This window comes from Pleurodeles waltl, chromosome 11 (assembly GCF_031143425.1).
Source record: "Pleurodeles waltl isolate 20211129_DDA chromosome 11, aPleWal1.hap1.20221129, whole genome shotgun sequence".
Lineage (NCBI taxonomy): Eukaryota > Metazoa > Chordata > Amphibia > Caudata > Salamandridae > Pleurodeles > Pleurodeles waltl.
In genome coordinates, this window is record NC_090450.1 from 932823609 (window position 1) to 932843228 (window position 19620).

Sequence of the window (19620 nt, forward strand, 5' to 3'; positions counted from 1 at the left end):
TATCTGTCCTCTCACGCTACATAGGAACTTAATCGGATGGGCTGGATCAGAATGGCAACCTAGTAATATTAAGTAAACCCCTTTTAATCAACTGTCTAAGAACAAATCACTATGGCTCTATATTGGCCTAGTCCTACCTAGTGCCTAATTTGAGCCGATGGTTGCTGGTGGTGCCCACCACCACTCATTTTTAGAGACTTTCACTTAATTTTCCTTATCAGGCTTGGACACGGAGGAATTGAAAGAAAAGCACACAACAGTGAAAGAGCGAGGAAGAGAAAGATGGAGAAACCATGACAAAGAGAAAAAGCAGGTATGAGATGAAGAGACGAGGAGTGTCTGGTGGAAGATTAAAGAGGCACGAGGTGGAATCAAGACCTCACAGCCTTGGCTTTCCGTATTCTGACATTGAACAGTGGTGGCTGTTGGTTTGTAAGCAAATATGTTGAGGGCCAAAATCTATTCTTTTACAAATTGAGCACTGATCCTAGCCTGATGCTAATGCTCCGTGGCAGTCGGAAGACTACATGTGCACGTTATAGAGACCTTATAAGGTGCTAGGCGGTCTACATACTGTCGCAATACCGGAAAATACAGATGCACTTGTGTTTAAAGTGCAGTTCGACTTCCACCAGCTTCACCAGAGGATCTCGGGTGCATAAGACCTTCCCGCCCATGTGCTTAGATGCATTGGGACCATGTGCATGAGGACTCGGTTTTACGCAAAGAAGCATCCCCGTCACATGAGGTGGAAGGTGGAATTAAAAGATAACGTGCAATACCAGTTTCGCTTGTATCCTCAAACTGTTGTATAAAGCATTGCACCCCCTTACTATAAATAAAAAGATGTTCTCGTGCAGGAACATCCTACATATTACTGTTTATTTATTTATTTTTTGTGAAGCGCACCATTACCCGTATGCAGAGTCTCTTGGCTCAAAGGTGCCAGGTACTGTTCGCAAAAAGTTGCATTGCTTGGCGTGATGGCTCCCACAGAAAACCTGCTGATGAATTATACTTTACAGCAAGAAGAATCTCAGCAATAAACACAAAATGCAAAAAAAAAATCTAAGCCACAAACATAAACTGATGACTGGTAAGAGACGCACACTGACCCCCAGGTACCAAGTTGATGCCCAACTTAGGGCGCTTTTGAGGGCCATCCCCTGCCCTTTAGCTAGCCCATCACAACAGCCCCCTTTCTGTACAACTGTCCGGATCTATCCTTTCCAGAGACTGAGTCTGAATCACAGGCAGACTGGCAGGGGACACCGAGACACCCCCGAGTTACACTGGCTGGTGACGCAGTCGGTCCAGTGCTTCTCAGAGAGGCCACCTGGCGAATGAGGCCACAAAAATACAGCTCAAACGCAAGCACACGTCAACAAAAATGCAAAAATATATATTACGCCTATTGAAGGTGCTTAGAGATGCAGCTGAACTGTTTTTTACTCAACCACTGAACAAGTTTTGTGGGCAAGTGCTCCTAAGACCCCTTGGAAGCAACGGCAAGTGCCCTCTGACCCCTGATTGGCATGCTTAGGTCAGCTAGCTCTCGTTTCATCTGTAAGGCTACAGTGTTACTGCCAGAGAAAGCAGGACACACAGTTAGACAATGACCTGCTTCAAGAAAAATATAAGAGGCTTCATCTACTGCAATGTAACACGTAGAAGAGGCTGAGGTTTTAAATATGTCATGCTGAGTAAGGTGTGAACACCCTCAAATAAACAATGTGTACCAGAAAGTCAGGCTCAACCAGTGACTATTCTGCCATCGTGCTGGTAATTAATGTTAGTATCAAGGATAAAACGGAGCAAATGCCAACTGGCGCCTGTCCAAAAACAATTAAGGACGCATTAAACTTTAAAATTGTATTCTTGCACGAGGAGGGTGAAAAACAGGCAGGCCTGGGCCCCTGGCAGCCAGCGGCATGCCGATCACAGCGGTGCTGTGGGCACGTTACCCTCTGTGACATGTCTGTGTGACATCTGACGTCTGAGCTATATCCTTCACTTCTGAATACCGTCATATATGGTGTGTAACACATTCATTGACAAAGTCGGTTTCCGACCGTGCATCTAGGCAGTCCATATATGATGCATAGGTGCATGTTGGCGATGTCCACTATTTGCATCTTTAGTACAAGGTATACAAGACAAAGACAATAGGTCAATACCTCTTTTCTATAAGTTTATTTTCAACAATCTGTAGTTGTCGCACACGTCCTGCTCACAAGACAATGTCCTCGTGCATCTTTGTCTGAACATGTACAAACCGAGTGCAATGCCCCAAGCGCAGAGAAGACTTCTGTATACAGGGGGGAGGGGGGGACATCTCCATCTACATGTGAAATCCTCCCAGACAGCGAGGTACTGTGTGCGATGTGTGCACTTGGGCTGTGTGCAGCCTTAATTCATATATACCCACACTGCATCTTATCTCCCTGTGGTAGGCTGGGGTATACGAGCGTATATAGAAACTAGTCGGAGAACTGGGGTACGGGTCTTATCGTATATTTTTATTCTCTATTACACAGTCACAGAGAAAATACTTGGTTCAGGGTCTCTGATGTGATTACAATTGACTCTTCCTGTCACTCGTTCTAATTTTCTTCTTTCTTCTTATGTCCATTCACAGGGCTGTCGTGACGGTGTTGGATGGGGACCCCTCAGGCAATTTCCGGGACCATAGAGGAAAAGAAAGAACAGGTAAGTCCTTCTGTGGGATCGGGGTATTGCTATTTTTATCTAAAGGGGGAAGGGAGCAAGCAGGGTGGGTTGGTGAGGATAAGCCACGGTGAAGGGTTTGTTTCTGGTGCCCGTTCAGTTTCTCGGTCTTCCGCCCTCCCCTTTCTGTGAATTAGTGTCCCTCTCCTCTCTTTCTCCCGCCTCCCTGTTTCCCTTCCCCAGTGCCCGCGTTTCTCGGTGACCCCTTTTGCCCCTAGGAGGGACCGTACCTTCCAAAGCCACGACCCTCCGGGGTCGTGGCGGGAATCTCGCGTCTTCTGTGTCTCTCCGACTGCTGCACTCGGCGTCTAGTCACCAGCTCCGCGGAAGGGCTCCTGTGCGTTCGGTATCGCTGTCTCTCGTTCTGTTACTCCACCGGTCAGCGTCTTCTCCGTGGCGTTCACCATCTCAGAAACGTAGTCCGTCTTCTTTTTAACTCCCGAAGCCAGGAAGTTGGTACTGGTGACGCGGCGTAGCGTCCTCTCGTTGCTAGGGGAACGCAACGCCGTATCGAGGGAACTTGATGAATGATGGCGGTTCCGAGGTAGGGAAGATGCGGTCGCCGAGACCCGTCTACACTCCCCTAATGGTGGACTACCAGCAATTATTGCTGAGTCGAGTAAGGAATAAATGTATACAGACTATTACAATTCTAGATTATTTTAGTCTGTGCACTTTCTTTAGATTTGCTATTGCCAATAGCTTTGTGGTCATGTTCTTTGCCCTTTTGCTACATGCATAGTGGTACACAAATCCTTAGATATCTAGGTGGTGACGCAGGGTAGGTTGAGGGGCGCTCACCAGTAAACTTCTGAGTTTTTCGCAAGACACATTTTTCATCCCAAGGGAAGGTATGTGGCAGGCAACATGGAACACAAAAGACCACAAAAGAAATCAACAGAAGTCAGTACAGAGGGTCTATTTTTTGCGACACATTAAATAATTCTGCTCAATATGTTGTTTGATTATTCAATTTATAATTCATTTCAAATTGGTGGCCCCTTAAAAGTTAGATTGTGTTCCTTGGCTTCTAAGGCAAAATTCTCCTTGCAGCCCCGGCCCCGGGAACAAGGAGCCTCGCTGGTAATGTTGGCAGATGTCTCCAAGTCCGCAGGGCACCGGCCTCCGGTCCTACTCCACACCTGGGCTTCGTTCATGTGACCCGAAGGCACTGGCCAGAAGAGGCACTGAAAACGAAACACTGTGCACTGCCAACATCCAGCCATCTGGCACCTCTACTCCCAGCCCCATCCACCGCTCTGGAAAGATTGTCCACACGAATCCCCACATTGTGCCAAGGGAGAGTCAGCCTGTCCTCCATCCAGGGAGGTTTAGGGCCAAATGATGCATTTCAGAGGACAATTTTCCAAACACATTTCCTTAAAAGCCACATGTTTTGCTGGCAGCTCCAACGAGCAACTAATCAAGTATTCCAACATTTCAAGTTCGGCTACAACATCCAAGTGCAATATTACTGCCTGGCTGCAAAACAGGCTCTAATTGGCTCAGTGGAAGAAGTGCCTCTCCGAAAAAGTGCGCACCACTGAAAAAATGACTACTGAAAATCCTATGCCAGGAGAAATAACACTGTGCCCCTGTGTGCCAGGGCGCTGATAAAGTGTACACATATGATGGGTGTTGGTGAAATATTCTAGGGCAGTGGTTCCCAACCTGTGGTCCGGGGAACCCTGGGGGTCCGCGAAGCCTTCTCAGGGGGTCCGTGACTGCTTAAAAATTAAAAAAATATTAACAGGTTAGGTCCTCAGCTTTCAATAATGGCTCAGTGGGGGGGTCCCCGGATTCCAAAAATGATTCTGTGGGGGTCCCCGGTTCCAATAAAGATAAAATAGGGGTCCACAGAAGTCAAAAGGTTGGGAACCACTGTTCTAGGGTGTAGCCAGTTCCTGCAGGGTGATGTTCCGATATTCCGGAGTACAACCAACATTGGCCTGAAACTTCAATCCCCCCCAAACCCCAATGGCATTGCCACTTACTTTGCACACTAACTGTTTTTTTTTTTGTGTCCAGGGTGTCGCATACCCATACTTGAGATGTGCTCAGTACGTGAGCCTGTCATATGTGACCAGGAAAAGGATGTTCGATGCTCTGACTGCCAAGGTGATGCTGGTTAATCAGTTCACTGGGGTGACTGGTCTACTAGACAAAGGTCTCGGGCAATGGAGCAACCCATGGCATGATGGATATCACCACCATGCCAGGGACCACATTAACCCTCAGCAAGAGAAGCACCATTCCACAAATGACCCCACCACACAAAGCACTTTGGAGATGCCACTTTCACAACTGCCTTCAACACTGATGTATCGCAGCCATTCTGTATCTGCAATGGCCCTAGAGAACTCTAAAGCATCCTGGGCATGCCAGCTGCCACATTGCCCCCAAAACGTAAGTACTATGGCCATGTTATTATGCACTATTGCAGCCAGCATGGCACAGTTCTTTACATTTGAAACCTTTAGCATTCCATTATCCCCCCATAATCACAGAATTCGCCCCTCCCCAAAGATGGTCTGAAACTTCTTACAGTAGGCGCATGTTGCAACCTATGCAACACGGGGTGCGAAAAGGAGGGGGCTCCAGCATCATACGGTGTGCTGCATGCAGCCCATGACCGAGGGCAGACCTGTGGCCATTCCACCGCCATCCACCCAGATGCACTCTTAAGTCTGTTGCATGTCGATGCACAAGCGCTGAAGAGAAAGAAGTAAGGTTTTGTGGGTAGTATCAAATCTTACTACTGCATTTACCGCCAAAAACACAGAGAGAACTGCCATCATCTTGGGGAGTGGCTTCATTTACAATCACTCTTAACATATGTAGCCGCACTGAAAGAAGGGCCCATTACTCCCTGAATGCATGAATGGACACTTAGCCAACATTTAACTCTTCCGGCAGCCCCTATAGAGTCATATACACGAATTGCATAATGTTAGGAACCCCTCAGAACACATGAGCCCAGATTTAAGACAGCCTAGTGCCATCTAAAGACACATTTGCGTCATTTTTGTACGCTAATGTGGTGTTAGTTGGCCAAAAATGCCACGCCGTATTTACAAAGTGGCGCAATGCTTGCATTACGCCACTTTGTAACCCCTTGCGCCACATTATGCCTGTGCCAGGCATAATGTATGCAAGGGGGCCAAAAAAATGGCACAAAAAAGTCCAAGATTTCTTTGAGTTATTTTATTGGCATTTTTAACATCTGCTCAGAGCAGATGTTAAAAGGAGGATCCTATTGTTTTCAATGGGCCTATGGGTGCTTTGCGTAATAAGCGTCAAAAAGTTTTGCACTTATCCTGCAAAGCGCCGACCTAGCGTAAAAAATGATGATGCTAGTTCCCTAACTACCGCCACGGTGCGCCGTATCTTAGATACGGTGCACTCATGATGGCATTAGGTGGCACTAAGGGGCGCAAGAAATGTGGCGTTGCACCGGGTGGACCACCGTTTTTCATAAATCTGCCCCATAGTGTGTACATTAGGATACAGATCTTTTCAGGACGGTATAGCTGGAGCAACATAATCTTAAAACAGAACAAGATTTACTTTGCGTGAAGGTTTATGCAGGGAAACCTGGCTGCCCAGGTTAGAACGACTGCAAAGACTCAGACGAATGGGTGTGTTTTATTTGCATAGGGTGAACCTTGCAGAAAAGCAGCGGAGCATTATATACGGTCGATGAATTTCAGAAGTGGTTCAAAAAGTAAAACTTATACTATCACCAATGTTTTACAGTGAAAAACAAAACAAGTAATGTTTGAATTAGGGGAGGGCACAATGTAAGTTGGCCAAGAGGCCACAGATGCAAGATGCTGAGTCAGTTAAGTGAACTGGAATGCTTTGTTTCAATGACAAAGGCAGGCTGGAATGCGGAAGAAGATCATGTAGGTAGGGGCTGGGTTGCTTTACCCATGCCAGCCATGGTGACGCACATCCTGTGCCCCCGCCGCTGGGGTTGGACGGGCCAGTGACTTCCTCAATTTGACAGTTCGAGTTCCCAAGGCCAATGGTGACGCCACATTAGAAGCTGGGACTGGCTGACTCCAGCGATGCGGTGCTGGAAACGAAAACATATACAACAAGGGACTCAATATGATGTCGCCTCTTGTGAACAGGGAGTCACTTCGGCTTTTGAAAATAAACAAAAAGGAACCAATGTCACAGGACTGCAACAGGAAAAGTGAGCGACCTTGACATACAACTCGGGTCTTGGTACAGAGTATCTGACATCAAGAAGAACAAGCATTTTCAATGTAACGGGTCTCACATTTGCGCGAGTTAGAGCTATTACCTTTGTAAAGAAAAACAAAACGCAGCGCAATTGCTCTATGTGAAATGAAGCGCGACCGCGCTGCGTTGAAAATAGATAGATAAAGTAGTCCAGACCCCAGGCTGAAAACATCGAGCCTCTCTATGTTTTCAGTACTTGGTCGCTGCGCTCGAGGAGGGCTAAACACCGGAAAAGGCATGATGTATGCATGCCTTTCACAAATGAAAGCAAGCGGATTTTAAAAGGCAAGCCCACGAACCAATGTTAGTGACTGACGTGACATGGGCGTGGTTTGAAGCCCAAAGAGAGATTACAGAATGGACGGAGCGCTTTGCGCTTGGCCATAACAATCGGCTGGACTGCAGACCTGGAATGGGCCCAAAACTCTGAACTTAAGGAGTGGGAGAGCCCTGTACAGTAGACGACACCTGAGCACAACAGATCACATTAGAAGCCACTTAGCAGATTAGTAGCCAATAGCGCAAAGGATATGTAACGTGACAAGTCTGCAGGTAGTGAATGCTCGTAAACATATAATTAATGTCAGGTCCTTCTAATCCAATCTTGAGAAAGTAAAATAGAAACCTTACAACAAGGGGAGCATAGACAGTGAGCTGAGCTGGAGATAAAAAAAAATGAAGCAACATACAAGGTGAACATTGGAGGCAGGGCCGGCTTTAGGGTGGTGCGACAGCACCGGGTGCTGGCCTGGATTGGGGGTGCTGACCTCGGAGGGGGCGCTGGGTTTAGCAATACCTCAGGAAACCTGTGATTAAAAAGCACCTGCTGAAAAGCTCCTTGTATGTCCAGCCTGCAGGAAGCAGTTAAAACGTCAAGATACCTCTTGCGATTAATGTTCCTGCTAGGGAGAGAGATGGGAGTTTTGTCTAGTGGCAGCTTTGACTCGCCATAAAGTAGCACAGAGGGTTAATGTGCCTGCTGCAAAGAACAGAACTATATTTTATGTGGATAGTGAGTGGATTAGTAAAGCCAGCCTTTACAAGCGCTTTAAAGCAAATGAATGTATGTGAGAGACGAGCTACGGAGAGATGAGGGGCACATTTGCCGTATGGTAGTGAGGAAATCCGAGGAGGTGGTCATGGAGTACGGAGGTGCCATAAAAAGACTGTCGCACAGGGCGCCACCAGCGCTAAAGCCGGCCCTGATCAGAGGATACATTTATGAGATGAGAACCTGCAACAACAAGCCGAGACACGGTGTACTCCACTGATGGTCAAGCAGTCGGCGGCAAAGACAGCAGCCGAGAGGGGAACCGCACCATTTACTGCAGATAGTGAGAAATGTATATCATCAGTACCAAAGAGCAAGAGAAAACGCAGGGACCGTTTGCGTATTTGAAAGTATTTTGGTGAATTATGTTAGGAAGAAGGGGTGTTTTTTATGCATCAAATGAGGCAACTTCGTGGCTTGTGGCAACAACTGCATAACCTGCATGATATACATCGTAGGAGTAATGAAGGGAAAATTTGAAGATCCTGTCGGCAAATATCATGACAAATACAGGGGGCTTACATGGTTTAAATTGGGGGTGTGGGGGAGGATGCTACCTATTTTGGGTCTTGAGTGTTGCTGGGAACAGGATTCTTGCCAGGGGCGCAGGTTGGTCAGTAAGATTGGCGGGGGGGCTCAGATTTCCCATGAGAGGGGTTTAAGAGGCAGTGGAAAGCGAAAGGAGTGTGGATTGTTATGGTGCTTAAAACATGATACTTTTCAAACTGATCAACATTTTTGAAAGTCTTCAAAACAGAGACAAGAGCGTGTGTGTTTTGTGAGTGAAAATTCCGGGTGAAATCCGATAGACACTTCACAATACCCAACAGAAAGCACGTGTACCCAACTATTTACATCAGAATACATTTTGGGAGGGGGAATGTAACACCCCAAACAACCCCCAAAGGTACAACCCTGATCCTTGTAACCTTTGTTGCCTCACTGATCACACAACATTTAGAGAAGTTGTAATACTCAGGTATTTGCCGCCAGTATTTCTGGTTTGGTGGCTACTGCTTCATAGCCTTCCTTTCAGCTGGATTAGTGCCATGAAGCCTCGAGGGTGTAGGTGGGTTTCACTCATTAAAACACAACAACTAGTACGAGCCAATTTCACAGCTAATTTGAAAGACATCTAAAGGGGGTCACCTCTAAATTTCATGGGTTGCGTTAAATCAGTTTCATGACTCCTAGAGAAAATATTTTGGAAATGTACTGACTTATGGGAGGAATGTTTGTAATGGGTGGTGATTAAACTGCCAAACGTTTTAGCAGTTTCATGCACAGCCTGAAGGTAGTTTCATAAGGAACATTTCTGTGGCTCCGGCAACATTATGGGGGTTATTACAACTTTGGAGGAGGTGTTAATCCGTCCCAAGAGTGATGGTAAAGTGACGGATATACCACCAGCCGTATTACGAGTCCATTATATCCTATGGAACTCGTAATACGGCTGGTGGTATATCCGTCACTTTTGGGACGGATTAACACCTCCTCCAAAGTTGTAATAACCCCCTATGTCTCCTGTGTGTAAGCAGTTCCGTGCTGAAAGTGCAGGTGATGCCTTTGTTTCTAGGAGGCCTATATAAAGTGGGCAGGAAGGTAATGATACCACACCATGGGAGTAAATCCACCTAGGTGTAAATATGCTGTTATTGCTCATGCGTAGCCTGATGGACACCAGCAGGAAAATGTCACGCTCTTTCTTTCACCAAAGGAAGGCACTCCTTTTTTTCTGAACAAATTACATTGTAATTACCGCATAACAACATGACTGTTTGCATTAAAACTTTCCTATTTAGTCACGCAAAAACAAAATAAATAATAAACAACATAGCAACAAAATTCACACTATACAAAACAGCACCCAAAAAATAGTTGCCCATGATTGTTGGGCCTTTAACATTTCTTAAATGAAGTCCCCACCAACAAACTGTGTTCACACACAATTGCAGCAAATGATCTTACCTTTCTATCTAAAAAAGACGCGATCAAGCTGAAATTTTTGGGATGTTGCATGAACCTAAAAAGAAATGTAAAAAAGGGTTTTATTGCACGATTAATAATTTTGCCCATTTTCTGTGATTTGTATATTTTAGGTGAAAGGTCATTCATAGGGTGTTCTTCGAAGAAATACGGCCAGATATATACTTCTCATCCCACATCAACAATCCGGGGGCGAGTCTTTCTTTTAGTTCTGGCTGAGACGCACCTTGCGCTCACCCACACCCCCGCCTGTTTGCTGCAATCTGCAGAATCACAGGGCTCGAGACTGCAAGAAAGTACTTTAAATATACAAAACCCCTTCTGAGAGTTAAAAAAGCATTTCTGACTCGCAAAAATGGTTTTGTAAGTCACAACATATCACAATTAGGAGGAAGCGTGAAAACGGCGCCACATTCTTACTGCAAAAACGCGCATTCCCCAAACACGGACAGGTGTCAACAAATGTGTGCGCTTTCCTATGCGTCCTCAGCTTGGGTTCGGTCCAATAACTTCGGATGGGTAATTAACATCGGTTCACGTCATCCTTAGCAGGCAATACCGATAACGTGTGTGTTATATGTGAGCTAATGCACCCACAAATGTGCCGAACCTGCACATTCAGTCTTCAGTGATATTCATGGCTGTCCAGGAGGCACAGGAGCACAGGTCGGGGGGGGGGGGGGCCCAAGGACACAGGAGTCTGAGGGCTGTATCAGCATTATGTACGTGTGTTTACGGTATCCTTTCTAATGTATGGGTACCTGTATGTCACCCCAGATCCCCAGCATGAATGAGCCCCTTCAGAGTGTCAGATACAAGAATAAGAATAGCATCGTGTTGTCACATTTATGCAAGGCGGCAGAGCACTGATAGTTCACACAAGGTAAGAAGCAGGGGGCTGTGATGTAAGCAATTCACAGGAGGGTTCTGGGATATCTGAGACACGACAACAGGACACTGTGAAGTCAGAGAAAGGTTTAGAAGCATGGCACCGTGATGTCAGAGATATTTAGAAGCAGGGCACTGTGAAGTCAGAGAAAGGTTTAGAAGCAGGGCACTGTGATGTCAGAGATATTTAAAAGCAGGGCACTGTGAAGTCAGAGAAGGTTTTAGAAGCAGGGCACTGTGATGTCAGAGATATTTAAAAGCAGGGCACTGTGATGTCAGAGATATTTAAAAGCAGGGCACTGTGAAGTCAGAGAAAGTTTTAGAAGCAGGGCACCGTGATGTCAGAGATATGTTTAGAAGCAGGGCATTGTAAAGTCAGAGATAAGTTTAGAAGCAGGGCACCGTGATGTCAGAGATGCATAGGAGCAGGGCACAGTAAAGTCAGAGTTGCGTTTAGAAGCAGGGCACTGTGATGTCAGATATACGTTTAGAAGCACGGTACTGTGATGTAAGCGATACTCAAACAGGGCACTGTGAAGTCAGAGAAGCTTAGAAGCAGAGCCCTTTGATGTCAGAGATACGTTTAGAAGCAGGACACTGTGATGTCAGATACGTTTAGAAGCAGGGCCCTGTGATGTCAGATACGTTTAGAAAGCAGGGCACTGTGATGTCAGAGATACGTTTAGAAGCAGGGCACTGTGATGCCAGATAAGTTTAGAAAGCAGGGCACTGTGATGTCAGATACGTTTAGAAGCAGGGCCCTGTGATGTCAGATACGTTTAGAAGCAGGGCCCTGTGATGTCAGATACGTTTAGAAAGCAGGGCACTGTGATGTCAGAGATACGTTTAGAAGCAGGGCACTGTGATGCCAGATAAGTTTAGAAAGCAGGGCCCTGTGATGTCAGATACGTTTAGAAGCAGGGCCCTGTGATGCCAGATAAGTTTAGAAAGCAGGGCACTGTGATGTCAAAGATACGTTTAGAAGCAGGGCCCTGTGATGTCAGAGATACGTTTAGAAGCAGGGCACTGTGATGCCAGATAAGTTTAGAAAGCAGGGCACTGTGATGTCAAAGATACGTTTAGAAGCAGGGCACTGTGATGTCAAAGATACGTTTAGAAAGCAGGGCACTGTGATGTCAAAGATACGTTTAGAAGCAGGGCACTGTGATACCAGATACGTTTAGAATCAGGGCACTGTGATGTCAAAGATGCGTTTAGGAGCAGGGCACTGTGATGTCAGATACGTTTAGAAGCACGGTACTGTGATGTAAGCGATACACAAACAAGCAGGGCACTGTGATGTCAAAGATACGTTTAGAAGCAGGGCACTGTGATGTCAAAGATACGTTTAGAAGCCGGGCACTGTGATGTCAGAGATACGTATATCTGACATGTCAGAGACAGGTTTAGAAGCAGGGCACTGAGATGTCAGATACGTTCAGAAGCAGGGCACTGTGATGTAAGAGATAAGTTTAGAAGCAGGGTACTGTGATGCCAGATACGTTTAGAAGCAGGGCACTGTGATGTCAAAGATACGTTTAGAAGCACGGTACTGTGATGTAAGCGATATACAAACAAGCAGGGCACTGTGATGTCAGAGATGTTCAGAAGCAGGCCACTGTGATATTAGATATATGTTTAGAAGCATGGTACTGTGATGTCAGAGATACGTTCAGAAGCAGGACATTGTGATGTCAGAGATACGTTCAGAAGCAGGGTACTGTGATGCCAGATACGTTTAGAAGCAGGGCACTGTGATGTAAGAGATACGTTTAGAAGCAGGGCACTGTGATGTAAGAGATACGTTTAGAAGCAGGGCACTGAGATGTCAGATACGTCTAGAAGCAGGGCACTGTGATGTCAGAGATACGTATATCTGACATGTCAGAGACAGGTTTAGAAGCAGGGCACTGAGATGTCAGATACGTCTAGAAGCAGGGCACAGAGGTATAAGTGATACACAAACAAGCAGGGTTCTGTGATGTGAGATAAGTTTAGAAGCAGGGCACAGATGTCAGAGACACGACAACAGGGCACTGTGAAGTCAGAGAAGCTTAGAAGCAGAGCCCTTTGATGTCAGAGATACGTTTAGAAGCAGGGCACTGTGGTGCCAGATAAGTTTAGAAGCAGGACACTGTGATGCCAGATAAGTTTAGAAAGCAGGGCACTGTGATGTCAGATACGTTTAGAAGCAGGGCACTGTGATGTCAGATACGTCTAGAAGCAGGGCACAGAGGTATAAGTGATACACAAACAAGCAGGGTTCTGTGATGTCAGAGATACGTATATCTGACATGTCAGAGACAGGTTTAGAAGCAGGGCACTGAGATGTCAGATACGTCTAGAAGCAGGGCACAGAGGTATAAGTGATACACAAACAAGCAGGGTTCTGTGATGTGAGATAAGTTTAGAAGCAGGGCACAGATGTCAGAGACACGACAACAGGGCACTGTGAAGTCAGAGAAGCTTAGAAGCAGAGCCCTTTGATGTCAGAGATGCGTTTAGAAGCAGGGCACTGTGGTGCCAGATAAGTTTAGAAGCAGGACACTGTGATGCCAGATAAGTTTAGAAAGCAGGGCACTGTGATGTCAGATACGTTTAGAAGCAGGGCACTGTGATGTCAGATACGTCTAGAAGCAGGGCACAGAGGTATAAGTGATACACAAACAAGCAGGGTTCTGTGATGTCAGAGATACGTATATCTGACATGTCAGAGACAGGTTTAGAAGCAGGGCACTGAGATGTCAGATACGTCTAGAAGCAGGGCACAGAGGTATAAGTGATACACAAACAAGCAGGGTTCTGTGATGTGAGATAAGTTTAGAAGCAGGGCACAGATGTCAGAGACACGACAACAGGGCACTGTGAAGTCAGAGAAGCTTAGAAGCAGAGCCCTTTGATGTCAGAGATACGTTTAGAAGCAGGGCACTGTGGTGCCAGATAAGTTTAGAAGCAGGACACTGTGATGCCAGATAAGTTTAGAAAGCAGGGCACTGTGATGTCAGATACGTTTAGAAGCAGGGCACTGTGATGTCAGATACGTCTAGAATCAGGGCACAGAGGTATAAGTGATACACAAACAAGCAGGGTTCTGTGATGTCAGAGATACGTATATCTGACATGTCAGAGACAGGTTTAGAAGCAGGGCACTGAGATGTCAGATACGTCTAGAAGCAGGGCACAGAGGTATAAGTGATACACAAACAAGCAGGGTTCTGTGATGTGAGATAAGTTTAGAAGCAGGGCACAGATGTCAGAGACACGACAACAGGGCACTGTGAAGTCAGAGCGACATCTGTCACTCCAATGCCAAGCTGTAGTGATGTCGGCTATCGGGGTGTAAAGGAAGTCCCAGCGCTGTGGGGTCGCAGCGCCCCCGGAGCACAGAACCTATTCATCCATTGCCGATCAGCCAATCGCGCCACTACTTGCAAATGCTGAAGTTTGTCCTTATTTTGCAGAGCTGCAACCACAGCGACGTCACTGCTTACGGTGCTCCCTAGAGGGGAAGGGGAAATCACGTGCCACGTACAGTCTTTTATTTAATTAGCCAATCAATGTGCATGCAATGCACTGTGTTCATTCTTTAAGGGGCGATGGCGCATAGAGGCTGCCAGACAGATCCCAGGAGCTGTCTGCACGGCCTCTGGGAACACCGAGAAGCCCGCTTCTTCGAAGGCCACCATAACTGCTGGCGCTTGGCCGGGCTTCAAGGAGCTGCTCTTTACTGGAAAGCACGCGGGCGGGAGGCAGGTGCAGTTTACACTACAGCCGGGCTATCTCGGAAAACAAACAGTGTGTTCCTTCTGACAGCAGATGTCCAGGGTGCCTTGGACGCCCGCCAAGGGCACCGACATCATTCGCTCCGCTTTCTGTCCGCCTGTTATGCAACCGTCATGCCTATATTACGCTGTCACACATTCGCGACTACGCGAAATTAAGAAAATTAAATGCACTAATCGATGTATGAACCTGCTTTTAACATTGCCCCCTCACATCCTTAGAATTGTTTCCTTTCAGGTCCTTTGCTAAAGACCCTTTTGTTCATGCCAAAGATTGGTTCGCCTCAGTGATTGAAATGGAAAAACATAAATGCAGGTACTCTGTACCAGAGTACCTGTTTTTTTCTGAGAAGTGCCGGTACTCTCCAATTAAAAGTGTTACGTTTATCTTGAGAAGTGTAGGTACTCTCCCTCTGAAAATAAAAAAGTGCCGGTACTCGGTACCGGATAGTACCGCCCCATTTAAAGGTTGGTTCGCCTGTGAAACTTGTAAATTGAAGAACTCAGGCGAATCGTTGTACATGGGCTCAATTCACCTCGATTTCAAATGGAATCAGATTAGACAGGGATTTAATCTATAATTAAACCCCCAGATTATTACACTCCCAGATTAGGATTAAAGTGCTAGTGAGAGTTGCCTGTTAGAGAGCACACGGGTCATTGAAGTTACCCTTATATCTGTTTAAGGATTACTGTAGAGGTAACGTGACCCACTGGAGCGCGTCCGGCATTAAAGTAATCTTGCTCGGATCGCCGGGACTGGCCCCTGAAGTCCTCAGTGTGTCTCCGTGCGGGGTTTATTGTGCTAGGGTAGGGCGGGTTGCTGTCTGGAGGGCGAGAGAAGGGCGTGGTTGAATCAAATCTTGAGCATAGCAAATGTTAAGAGCCTCTTTTTGAGTGAGTTGTCACATTTGGAATGCCACGCCAGGTAGACGTGAACCTGAGAGGCAGCACATGTTTGATGATAGTCTCCGACAGCACACCAAGACAGTTCCGAAATTCAGGTCCCTCCGACAGGCAGCCCATACTTGTGATGGCATAAGCAATTCCTCCCAACGACCTGGCCAATCAGAAAAGGTCTAAACACACAGACCTCTGGTGACTGGCATATTTTTTTTAGCAATCAAAATTGCGAAAACAATCTTCTGTTTCGGTGACTTCAATAGGCCACATGACCACCAATGAGAATAGGTCACTCTGGCAACATACACCAGGAAGGCGAGCACAGCCAGAACATTAGCAGTTTTTCATGTTGAGGAACAAGATCTTTTCTGCATTAAAAACAAAGGAGTAGATTCTTCTCTAAATTCTATACCCACACGATTAATAATTTGTGGCAATTTTAATTGGGACTAACCCAGTGCTTAATTTGTAAATAAAAAGGTGCTGGTGCCCAAATCCTTCCTCTTAAACACGCGGCTGCTGCATTTAAATATGCGAGCACAGAATACTGAGAGCGCGTAATCCTGAAGCCATCTCGGGCCTCTTCAATCCATTTACAGCCACTCCCTGCCCCTTCAGCTCACTCTTGCAGCTTTCTACCTTTATGACACTTTTTCGTGTTTCTGTTTCTCTGTCTTTCCCATGTGTGTCTTTTGCTTGCAGCAAATGCTTGAGGCAGAAGAATAAGCCCCGGCCCTCAAAAATAAGTGCTGGTGCTAAGCACCGGAAACAATAAGCACAAATTAAGCACTGGACTAACCTTTCCAGAAAGCTTACACAAGTGTCCAGGAGAATTTAGCGTCAAAGTGTGCATCTTACGGATTGGCTAACTCAAGATGCGAGTCTAGAAATCAGACGCCTCCAAGATGAAACAATAGAAAGTAAGGCAGACTAAGGGCCTGGTTGAGATCTTGGCGGATGAGTTACATCGTCACAACAGTGAAGGATATTCCATCCTCTGAAATATAAATTCCATTATATCCTATGGGATTTATATTTCAGGAGACGGGACATCCCATCACCGTTGTAACAGAGTAACTTGTCCGCCAACATCTCAATCAGCCTCTAAGTCTTTCACCTTTCCGGCAAACTATCAAAAAGCACATATTTTTGCAACGTACGAGAAAACTGCAAAAATGTTTAATAAGCTAAACAACAGACTGTCTGAATACAAAAGTCCAACAGAAGATGAAACTACATCTAGTTACAAAAGAGAGCAAACCCCAACAAATTCAGAAAAACAAAAACAATATCTCCACTGACTATATTTTCCCCAAAGGTCTTTTTATTATGTCCTTGAAACACAATAAATATTTTAGGTTTTTGCTTTTACAAGTTCCCTCTTTTGGCAAAGACTTCTGGATACTGCCAAAGGGCAACACCCCGATTACCTCCAAATGAAAATGTCTAACTCTAGATCCGGGAAGTTCAACATTGAGCCTTTTAGGCTGGGCTTATGTCAGACTTTTAGGCTATCCATGGGGAGTACATTTAATCTAAATGGGAACGGTATACATCCTCCAGTGGGTATTAGCAAAAAACTGGCATGGATCTGGCTTGGTGTAGCAAAGTTCAACATCATCACACTGGATAACGGAGATATGGGTTTGTAAATTCTTTATGTGATATTTTTCTTATTCAGTTTAGGTGCTGCACTCATTTAAAATGTGCAGTTAGCTTCAGTGATTGTAAGATAGTTGATTGCTTTTTTTTTTTTGTAAAGTCCCAAAACAGATATAAAATTATATATATATATATATATATATACACACACACACACACACACACACACACACACACCACTCACACAATAATACCTAGTGGCAATCCAGTAGGTAGTTTAAGTAAGGATAAACTTTTCCAATAGACAAAGCGTTTTTATTTTGCTAATAACTTTGGCGCTTTTGATGAGTCTTCACAAAAGTTTCCAAAAAAAGTGCCCTTCTTTGCCTAGTTGTGGATGGAAAGTTTTGGGGTGTGCTATCAAAAAAATGAGGGGGCCTTCCCAAAAACCTTTAAAGACAGCTACAGCCCATACCAGTGAACAGAATTACACCAAATTTGTCAGGAAGCTAAATCTTAACCCACAGATCAAGCTTTTTGTGATTTGGTGTAAATCTATCTGTTCAGTAGGTTATGCGTTATGAAAGGAAAAAAAATAGAGATATCTAGGGACACAGAACTGTGGGGTACTCACAGGAAATCCATGGGTACTCGCAGGCCTGAGGCACAATGGGGCAACGGGGGAGGTGTGGAGGGGGAGAACTCATCTACTCACAGACCATACTCATGCACAACGTGGGAATGAGTGCATGTGGGGCAGCTGGCCTAAGGCTGTGTGCAGCGGTGGTTGTGTTAAGAGTGGTATTTATATATTACTTTACATATAAAATACCACATTCACAGAAAGAAAAAAAAGGTTACAGGAACGTTTTAGTTAGGTTCATGTTTACAGGTATAGTTATACTTGTAGTTAGCTGAGGAAACTATAATATGTGCCGGAAAGTAACTTTAGGCCACAAGTTATAGTTTCTTAATAGAAGAATAACTACAACTGCTGAATTTCTATGGTTTTGTGTGGGTAAAATGTGAACTTAACTTTAATGTCCCTGTAACCTTTGTTTTTTTCAGTGAACATATATTCACACCTTTTAACGAAAGCAGGAGAACGCAGATCCTGTTAGTTTCTCTGACCTCTTGAGTATAAGCAATTAGGAATTTGTGTTGAACTCGCACTAGCACCGGCCAACTGATACAAAAAGTCATTTTCGCAATGGTGTCTGTAGCATGCTGTATTGCTAAATCGCAGGGCACAGGTGTAATTTTGCCCAGAAGCGGTGTACATTTTCCTAGCATCATTGGAATTGACGTGCTCTGACCTGCGCGCGTGCTTGGGCGGCTCGCGCTCAGGATGGCCGACATGAATGAGTTGCGAAGACACATTACAGCATCACCGCTTGGCATCCGCTCTCCGCCGGTGGCAGCGGGCGAGGAGCTCTCGAGAGCCGGCAGCCATCTCTCGCATCCTAATGAAGACGGAGCTGCCCCACACTTCCCATCACTGGAGATGCCAGGAAGGATGTGCGCTCGCATTTGCTTATTAAAATGCTGGCTGCCGCTTCTGCCACTAATGTTTCTCTCAAAAGACGGATGGTTAATTAAACCATGAAACGTCAAAGAGAAGAAGGACGCCTGCTTCCTTTTGTTGACAGAGGACTACAAAGGATTCAGAGGATGAATATGACAGGGCCGGGAAGGTAGGAGGCGGCAGAGGTGAAGCTGGTGGTGCATTAAGTCCACTGCAGGGCGCTACCTTACAGCGTCGCCACAAACGGCCACACGAGGGCGCCAGATCGCAACTGAAGGCCTTATTCATGGTGCAAGGAGCGCCTGAGTGGCAAGATGTTATTTTGCATAGGGCGCTGAAAATCCTTGCTCTTGAATGGGGAAGAGGTGTCCTGGTTTCATGGGACAAGCCTGGAGAGGTGATTCTCCAAGTGAAACAACGTGTGTGGCCTGCTGCATTATGCACTTGAAGGGATAGAAGTACTTACCCCACAAATTCTGAAAACGCTCTAAAATCTTTTCAAAACCTATGAAAAAAGCTAGAACGGGCAAAGAAAGTAGGCGGGCTGTCATTAGGAGTTCCTATTAAAATATATATTTTTTAAAGCCTGCTGCTGTGAAAAAATAAACCAAAAGCACAACATTCTTTAATGAACCAAAGATTTTACTGTGTGGCGATTCAGTGTAGTTTCGAGTTGTAAAATAGTCCCTCGTGCAGTGCAAAGCAAGCACTCCATGGGAGGTGGAATGATACAGCAAACATGCAATACCATGAGATGAGAGACAAATATTCAGCTCAGCGAAGTCAAAGCCCCACCCTATTAGATTTTATGCTACCAAGCCAGACCTAAACAAGGAAATCGGAGAACAAGAAGCAGCCATGCATAGGTTTGTCTTCCTATCAAGTGGGAATGCTCATGAAAGAGC

At 45.6% G+C, this 19620-nt stretch overlaps 1 protein-coding gene across 9 annotated transcripts in view; it reads right to left on the reverse strand.

Moving 5' to 3' along the window:
• Positions 1-19620, reverse strand: part of NCOR2 (nuclear receptor corepressor 2) — a 1084598-nt gene that overhangs the window by 531967 nt on the left and 533011 nt on the right. For all 9 annotated transcript variants that reach the window (XM_069215021.1, XM_069215023.1, XM_069215022.1 and 6 more), the window contains one exon: positions 9998-10052. In XM_069215021.1, coding sequence (XP_069071122.1) covers positions 9998-10052 — 55 coding nt within the window. The remainder of the gene's footprint in view (positions 1-9997; positions 10053-19620) is intronic.